Source organism: Otolemur garnettii, unplaced genomic scaffold (assembly GCF_000181295.1).
Source record: "Otolemur garnettii isolate 467f Iridium unplaced genomic scaffold, OtoGar3 scaffold00245, whole genome shotgun sequence".
NCBI lineage: Eukaryota > Metazoa > Chordata > Mammalia > Primates > Galagidae > Otolemur > Otolemur garnettii.
In genome coordinates this window covers 662,506-671,395 of record NW_003852640.1, presented here as the reverse complement: position 1 = coordinate 671,395, position 8,890 = coordinate 662,506, and the positions used below count along the sequence as shown (strand labels likewise).

Below are 8,890 nucleotides of genomic sequence, written 5' to 3'. Positions count from 1 at the left end.
AAAAAAAAAAAAAAAAAGAAAAGAAAATGTATACTTTTGATTACAGATGTGAGGATCTTGTATGAAGTGACAGCTAACTGAACCCAGCACTGGACTTTTCACACCACCTCATAAAGAAGGGCTTAGCCAAAGACAGAGGCTTACAGAATAGCCCCAGGAAAAATATTGTCTGAGTTCACTTGATGCAGAAGAAACTTCTGATATCTTTTCTATTTAAAACTCTTTGTAACTAGGATTGGAAAGGATCCCCCTTCCCCAGGCTGATAAAGTTTGTGCACCTAAACCCTTTGCCTACATCACCAACAGGAAGCGTTGGGCGCACTCCCCTTAAGACCAGGATAGGAAGGGCCTCTGCCCTCACCATGGGTTCATCCTGTGCCACTGTCTTCACCTAGCACAGGAGGCTGAGGCAGGAGGATCACTGAGCCCAGGTCGTGGAATCTACAGAGCTTTGCTGAGGGCCCTGCATCCCAGCCTCGGTGGCAGAGAGAGACCTTGTCTAAACACACATACACACAGCTGATAAGTTGAGCATGGGAGCTGTTTACAAAACCAACCTATGAAAATCAATAGCATTTTTTTACACCAGTAGTGACAACTAGAAAGTATGAACATGTGCCGGGTTCAGCAGCCCCAGAAGCTTGCTGTGCAGCATCTAGGGACAAGCTGGGAATGCCGAAGACCTTTACACAGAACAAGCTCATGGTTCTGAAACCTCACAAGGGAAGGAAAATGAGAGATGTGGCCCAGCATTACCTTTTTAACACAGAGCAGCACAGATGTGCATAAATTACAGAAACAACGAGAATGACTGTCCCTCAGGAGGACAGTCATGGATTACGGGTTTGAAAGGGAAATGTCAGTGTACAAAGACTTGAGAAGGTGAAAGGCAGAAAAATGTGTAAGTTCCTATTCTTTGGTTGTCCATTGATGAATTTTGTGCATTTTAGAATTTTTTTCCACGTTGATCTGTAGTTGTTCCATAGCCTTGTATTATATACATACAAATACTTGTTCCTACCTTATCTTTCATGTTTTGGCTGGGTGTTTTGCCATGCAAAATTGTTTCATTTTTACATGCTCATTTACCTCTTTTGTTACAATTCTAGTTTTGTTAAGCATAGAAAAGCCTGCTAAATTTCCTGATTATTTTTCAGCTACTCTCCATTTCCCTTAAACTTTTATTATTTAATGCAACTGGAATGGATTTTAGGGAAGAAATGAGTGAGAATCCAACATACCTCTTTTCCAGATGTGCACCCATCTGCATTAGTTAGCTACTGCTGTGTAACCAGCCACCACAGGACTTACCGCCTTGGACATTGATCTACTCTCCCAGTCCCACTGGATCTGGAATTAAGGAGCAGCTCAGCTGAGCGGCTCTGACTCCAACCCCAGGGAGCTGCAGTCTTGTAGCTGGCTGGGGCTATGCCATCTGCAGGCTTGAGTGGGGCTAGAGGATCCAGTTCCAAGTGGACTTATTTACATGGCTGGTGGTCCATAACCTCATTTCCTGCCACATGGACTCTGCAGGGCTGCTTGAGAGTCCTTATGACATGGCAGCTGCAGAGTGAGTCCTGTGAGGGAACAGGCAGCATTTTTTATGATCAGATATGGTCTTGACAATTGAAATGACAAGGAACCATGTCAGAGTCCAGGGACCAGCATCTCCATCCCACGCTGCTCCTTGGCAGTTCTCTGAGAACCAGGAGTCCAGGATGGGGTGGAGCCCCTGGTTCTGGAGCTTTTGCTTGGTGCTTTGGAGCCCTTTTTTAGGCCCTGCTGGTGTCTTTTCCTGTGATACCAAGGAGGCATATGGTACCTGGGATGTCAAATGAGGGACTATGGAGTCCAAGACACATCTGCTAGCAGCCTTGGTTTTTACTTTACTTTTTACCAATACAACTTAAAATTTTTTTTTTTAGTAAATGAACTCTAGATATTTTGGTTTCTAGTACTTTATGTTATATGTTCTAGAGATTAGTGGTGCCCAGTCTGTGACCCAGGCATGCATGCCTAGGAGCCAAGAGATTGTCTCTTTTCTCATACACAGTTGTCCCTGGGGAATGTGCTCTCCTAGCTGCTGGAAGGGTGGGTGTAGAAGGCAGCTTTTCCCTGGAGACTTGAGGGCCAGTTGATGTCTCTGTCCCTCTCCTACTACAGAGGGACTGGGCTGGTCCCTGAAGCACCTCTGATCACCTGAGGCAAGAGTAGCCTGCAGCCGGGCCCTGGCTGGCCCCACGCCAGACTGAGAATGGGCTGGATGGTGGCCTACACCTGGACCTCTCCAAGATGCTGCTTGGGCCCAGTATCTTTAGTGGATGCAAGTGCTTCCTTCCACCTAGCTGGCCCCCAGGGTGGCAGTGCTGTCCGTAACCCCTGCCCTCTGTTTTCTGGAGCAGATCTGTGTGCCTGTGGAGTCCTTGAGCCCCCTGGTGATGAGCAACCAGAAGGAGGTGCTACGCTGCTTCACTGTGCTGGGTGAGCCACGGAGCAGGCTGTAGGGTGTGCAGGTAGGGGCTGGGCTGAGGAGTCTCTCCGCCTACCTCTGCCTGACCCTGCCTATGGCAGCAGCCTGGAATCCAATTTCCAGGCAAGAGTGTGTCTGCCTAGTCCACACCCTCCCAGGGCCTGCTCCCCTGCCCCCTCCACCCAGGCCCAGGGCATGCTGTCTGCTCAGGTGTGTGGCTGTAGCCCTGCTCACCCAGTCTGGTCCTATGTGACCCTACCTGTAGGGGCCATGGTGCCTCGACCATCGGGTCCTGGTCTGCCGGCGCTGTCCTTGTACGCTGGCCACAGTCAGCAGTCCTGAAGGGCATGAGCACAGAGTGAGGGGCCTGCACCCAGGACTGTCACACTGCTTGGGCCAGCAGCATTTGCACCTGCTGGGAGCTGGTCAGAAGGGCAGCACTGGGGCCTCCCAGACCTGTACAGCATCTGTCTTCACAGGCGTGAGCCACCGCACAGGGCCTGTTCCCCCAGCTTTAGACTGGCCTGGAGCCAGGAGGGTTTCCTGTGGCCCCTACATGTCTGAGGAACTGGACTGAGTACCCAGATCCAAGTGGCCAAGCATCAGTGCCTCCACCTGCCCTACGTGACACCCACCTTCCTGGGTCCCTCATCTGGGGTCCCTGAGAAGCTATCAGGGCCCTGCTGAGCCATCAGGCAGCCCTGGCTTCTCACCGTGCACACAGTCTGATTCTTTACTTGCCCCTGTGTGCTAGGTAGCACATAGGCGCTCCAAGTGTGGGATGGGCACGGTGGCACAGCCACCTCCAGAGCTGCAGGCACAGGCCTGGTGTGAGGACGGGCACCTCTGCACAGAGCCTCATGGATGTGTGTTGCTCTGCAGCCCGCAGTGCGCCTGGCCGCCTCCTGGCCTTCCTGCTGCCCAAGTTGGACACCAGCAATGAGAGACTCCGCGTGGGCACCCTGCAGGTTCTGAAGCATGTCATCAACTCAGCTGGTGAGTGCCCCTGTGCCTGCCAGGCTGGCGGGGTCCACCTGAACTTTGTGCCTGGGAAAGGTAGTGATGGTCTATCCTTAGTTGAAAAGTAGCATCCTGGGTGGTTCCTATAGCTCAAGGACTAGGGCGCCGGCCCCATATGCTGGAGGTGGTGGGTTCAAGCCTGGCCTCCCCAAAAACTGCAAAAAAAAAAAAAAAAAGTAGCATCTTGCCTTTTTTTTTCAGACAGAGTCTCCCTTTGTCACCCTCAGTAGAGTGCTATGGCATTACAGCTCACAGCAACCTCAAACTCTTGGGCTCAAGTGATTCTCTTGCCTCAGCCTCCCAAGTAGCTAGGACTACAGGTATCTACCACAATGTCTGGCTATTTTTAGAGATGGGGGTCTCACTCTTGCTCAGGCTGGTCTCTAACTTGTGACCTCAGGCAATCCACCTGCCTTGGCCTCCCAGAGTGGCCTCCTAGAGTGCTGGGATTACAGGCATGAGCCACTGTGCCCGACCCGAGCATCCTGTTCTGAATTCTTTTAAACATTTTCTCAACTTTCTATTTTACAAAAATTCCAAGCTTTACAAAAGATTTTTAATTTGTTTGTATTCCTGGGGTGAAAGTAGAGTTTGGCTGTGCTGACAGGCTGCACATTGAGGAGCGGGGCCTCCCATGCTCCCAGCCTGCGGCAGCTCACACCCCACACCCAGCACCCTCCATGCCCTCTCTGCCACCCTCCCCGTCGCCAGTGTCTGTGTCATGCTCAGTTTCCACGTACACATTACAGACTTTATGGAAGTGGGAAGAGTAGTGCCCATCGGCTGTCACAAGAAGTTGATAGCTGACACCTGCTTTGACAGCTGGCACCAGACAGCCCCGTGTTCCCATGAGTGCCCTTTAGGTCTGTGCTTCCCATGTGAACACACTGCTGGGGCACTCAGAGCTGCACAGGCTATTGTCACTGGGTGACACAGCGTGACCCAGCGTTGTCACTGGGTGACACAGGCTGTTTGTCACTGTGCCTTTCCCAGGCATTTCAAAGTTCAGGGTGACTGGCCGGTGGCCCCTCATAGGGGCCCTCATCCAGGGGTGTGTTGTGGTTTAGGTTAGTTGTTTGCTAGGTTTGTTTGACCAAGGAGAGTCCTTTTCTTTAAGGGTTGAAACCAATTGTTTTGTAGAATGTCCCTTGGCTTGAAAATAATATCTTTCCCATGTGAGTTTGTGGTTTTTGGTGTCTCTGTTACGGATCTGTTCCCACTGGCTGTGGCACAGCGTGTGAGGCCTACAGCCAGTGTGTGCAGCCTGTCTGCTCAGGAGGCAGCCGCTCTTTCAGTGGAATCAAAGCAAACAGGCAATTATGTGATAGAGACCACACGTAGCCCATGACGCCTGCTAGATAGAGGGTGCCAAAAAAGGGTATGTGTTTTAAGAAAGGAAAAAACTTGGTTTTTTTTTCTTTGAGTATTAAAATTGTAATACTCAATATATACCGATAGCAAAAGATGAACACAAGTCACATTTGACTTCTGCAATTACAAGAGATGCTCAGAGTGGTGATAATCAGTGTCCAGACACCTCTGAGGCCAGGAGCACTGACCAGGTGTCCACATGCATCGCTCTCTGGTTTTCTACACGCTGGAAGGTCCTCACAGGTAGAAGTCAAGGGGTGCTAAGTCAGGAGATCATGGGGGAAACTCAATCATCCTACCCATTGTCCTGGCAAATTCCCATCCAGGTGGCTCTCAAGTCTTGATGCCTATAATAATCTTGGGATGAAAACTTCCCATTTTGCCATTCTGAGAAGGTGCATATTGTTTGGCAGACTCATTGGCGAGCATGGGAGCTGCTCCACACCATGGAAGCAGCAGGACTCGCCTGTGCAAGGCCTCCGGGCCTCCCCGTGCACACCACGCGCCACACCAGGCATTGCACACTCACCACAGTTGAACACAGTTGTCAGGTATATTGGAAGCCCTGCTGCACACTCAGGCTGCCTCTGTCACTGTGCTTCCATGATGTTCTTAATCACTTCCAACTGTTTTTTTTTTTTTTATAAGACAAGAGTTTCACTTTGTCACCCTTGATAGAGTGTTATGGTGGCACAGCTCACAGCACCTCAGACTTAAGGGCTTAAGTGATTCTCTTGCCTCAGCCTCCTGAGTAGTTGGGACTTCAGGTGCCCACCACAACACCTGGATAAGTTTTCTGTTTTCAGTAGAGATATTTTCTGGCTCTTGCTCAAACTGGTTTCTAAGTCTTGAGCACAAGGGATCTTCCCACCTTGTCCTCCCAGAGTGCTGGGATCACAGGCATGAGCCACTGCTCCCACATACTTTGTATTTTTTTTTTGAGACAGTCTCACTATGTTGCCCTCAGTAGAGTTCTGTGGCATCATAGCTCACAGCAACCTCAAATTCCTAGGCTTAAGCAATTCTCTTGCCTCAGCCTCCCAAGTAGCTGGGATTACAGGTGCCCACCACAATGCCTGGCCATTTTTAGAGATGGGGTCTTGCTGTGGCTCAGGCCGGTCTTGAGCTCAGGCGATCCACCTACCTCAGCCTCCCAGAGTGCTAGGACTATAGGCAGGAGCCACCACGCCTGGCCTCCAGCTGGTTTTGCTCTCCTTGAACCACAAGCGTGCTTCCACCATTTTCTTTGACTGTCTTGCCTGTCATCTCAGGGATACTGGCATTCATTTGATTAACACCATCTTTTGCACAAATATTGTACTACACGTTGCTAATTGAATTGCTAATTCAATTAAGCTTTGAAAAGTAATACATAGGCCAAGTAGGGTGGCTTGCGCCTATAATCCTAGCACTCTGGGAGGCTGAGGCAGGTGGATTGCCTGAGCTCAAGTGTTTGACACCAGCCTGAGCAAGACAGCAAGACCCTGTCTCTAAAAATAGCTGGGTGTTGCAGTGGTGCCTGTAGTCCCAGCTATTCAGGAGGCTGAGGCAAGAGAATTACTTGAGCCCAAGAGTTTGAGGTTGCTGTGAGCTATGATGCCACAGCACTGAGGGCGACAAAGTAAGACTGTGTCTCAAAAAAAAAATAATGGTAATACATAGAATAGATAATATCGCTTAAAATGTATATACATTTTTTGGTACCCGCATATATATGTATTTTTAATTTATAAGGAATCATCAGAAAGATATCCAGAATATTTTCTCACTGTTCCTTTATGGAACAAATGTGCTAACCTTGACCTGTGAGGCCCACTCTCCATCAGGTGCTGTGGTTTCCCCAGGCACCTGATGCCAGTATACCCTCTGTCTCCAGTGCTCTCCTGAGTGCTTGTGGCATTCTGGGGCCTCTGATGTCTTTATGTTAGAGAGCCCCTAAAGAAACTGTCCTAAACTGCCAACCTGTTAGCTTTTTTGGGGTGGGGATAGAGTTTCACTATGTCACCCTCAATAGAATGCTGTGGCCTGGCTCAGCGCCTGTGGCTCAAGTGGCTAAGGCGCCAGCCACATACACCTAAGGTGGCGGGTTCGAATCCAGCCCGAGCCCGCCAAAAACAACAATGATGGCTGCAACCAAAAAATAGCCGGGCGTTGTGGCAGGTGCCTGTGGTCCCAGCTACTTGGGAGGCTGAGGCAGGAGACTCGCTTGAGCCCAGGAGTTGGAGGTTGCTGTGAGCTGTGATGCCAAAGCACTCTACCCAGGGGGATAGCTTGAGGCTCTGTCTCAAAAAAAAAAAGAATGCTGTGGCCTCACAGCTCATAGCAACCTCAAACTCTTGGGCTTAAGCTATTCTCTTGCCTCAGCCTCCCAAGTAGCTGGGACTACAGGTGCCTGCCACAATGCCCAGCTATTCAGCTGTTTTTTTGTTGTTGTTGCAGTTGTCATTGTTGTTTTAATTGGCCTGGGCAGGTTCGAACCTGCCAGTCTCAGTGTACATGGCTAGAGGCGTTACCACTGAGCTACATTTTTTTTTTAAGAGACAGTCTCACTTTATCGCCCTTAGTAGAGTGCTGTGGCATCACAGCTCACAGCAACCTCCAACTCCTGGGCTTAGGTAATTCTCCTGCCTCAGCCTCCCAAGTAGCTGGGGCTACAGGTGCCCACCACAACACCTGGCTATTTTTTGTTGCAGTTTGGCCAGGGCAGGGTTTGAACCCACCACCCTCTGTATATGGAGCCGGTGCCCTACCCACTGATCCATAGGCACCGCTTTTTTTTTTTTTTTAGACAGAGTCTCATTATGTTGCCCTTGGTAGAGTACTATGGCATCACAGCTCACAGCAACCTCAAACTCTTGGGCTTAAGTGATCCTCCTGCAAGCTACCTGAATAGCAGGTGGTACCCGCCACAACACCCAGCTAGTTTTTCTATTTTTAGTAGAGACTGGGTCTCACTCTTGCTCAGGCTGGCTTGTTAGCTTTTTAATACAGTAACATAATGTCATTTGGGGAAAAAGATCTTTTGTTCGTATAGTGGCATGGGTGTGTTCTGCATGTGAGGCTGGACCCAGCATGTGGCCTTGTGCTCCAGGTGCTAGGCAGCTGGCTTCAGCAGGAAGGCTGATCTCTCTCTGTTTCTGCAGCTGCTCAGATGGAAGCTCAGAAGCCTTTCATTCTCTCTTCCATGCGGCTCCCTCTCCTGGACCCCAACCCACAGGTGAGCCAGACATGTACACACTCTAGCACGAGCAGCCATGTAGTGCTGTGTACAGCTAAGTGTGTGCTACTGGCACTCTTGGGTAGTCGGCCTGGTGGGGAGCAGTGCCTAAGACTTGCCCTGGCCCCTGTCTCAAGTCTAAGGAGCTCCCCTTAACCACCGTCATATTTAGAAATTCCCTGAAAGACCAGTGGGGCCCATGAGAGCTATGTGCTTATGGCTGTGGCTGATCATATGGCACAGAGGCAGAGCAAAATCAGCCCAGGTCTGGGGTGCAGAGCCTCTGCGTGTCCCCCACTGGGGCTATCAGCCCTGGTCGTAGGCATCAGCGTGTACAGCACCTGCATCTTTCCAGGGGCTCTGTCTGTGGACCTGGCCAGCTGCCCACACAGCTGAGCTGTCTCCAGCCCCTCTGGAGGTGCAGCAGAGGCCATGTGGCCCAAAGCCCCCACTGAGATCACAGGGTTAGACCACCTGGTGTGGCCCAAGGTCCCCAGGTAGACAGGGACATTCTTTTTTTTTTTTTTTGAGACAGAGCCTCAAGCTGTCACCCTGGGTAGAGTGCCATGCCATCACAGTTCATAACAACCTCTAACTCCTGGGCTCAAGCGATTCTCCTGCCTCCACCTCCCAAGTAGCTGGGACTAAAGGTGCCCACCACAATGCCTGGCTATTTTTTGGTTGCAGCTATCGTCGTTTGGCGGGCCCGAGCTGGATTTGAACCCGCCAGCTCAGGTGTATGTGGCTGGCACCTCAGCCACTTGAGCCACAGGCGCCGAGCCATGAATAACTCTTAATGTGGAAAAGACTGG

General features: G+C 50.5%; 1 protein-coding gene across 9 annotated transcripts in view; it reads left to right on the top strand.

Moving 5' to 3' along the window:
- The window catches only part of MROH1 (maestro heat like repeat family member 1), a 70,035-nt gene that overhangs the window by 29,955 nt on the left and 31,190 nt on the right, over positions 1 to 8,890 (top strand). For all 9 annotated transcript variants that reach the window (XM_012813090.2, XM_023508367.1, XM_023508368.1 and 6 more), the window contains 3 exons: positions 2,403 to 2,481; positions 3,353 to 3,466; positions 8,005 to 8,078. In XM_012813090.2, coding sequence (XP_012668544.1) covers positions 2,403 to 2,481; positions 3,353 to 3,466; positions 8,005 to 8,078 — 267 coding nt within the window. The remainder of the gene's footprint in view (positions 1 to 2,402; positions 2,482 to 3,352; positions 3,467 to 8,004; positions 8,079 to 8,890) is intronic.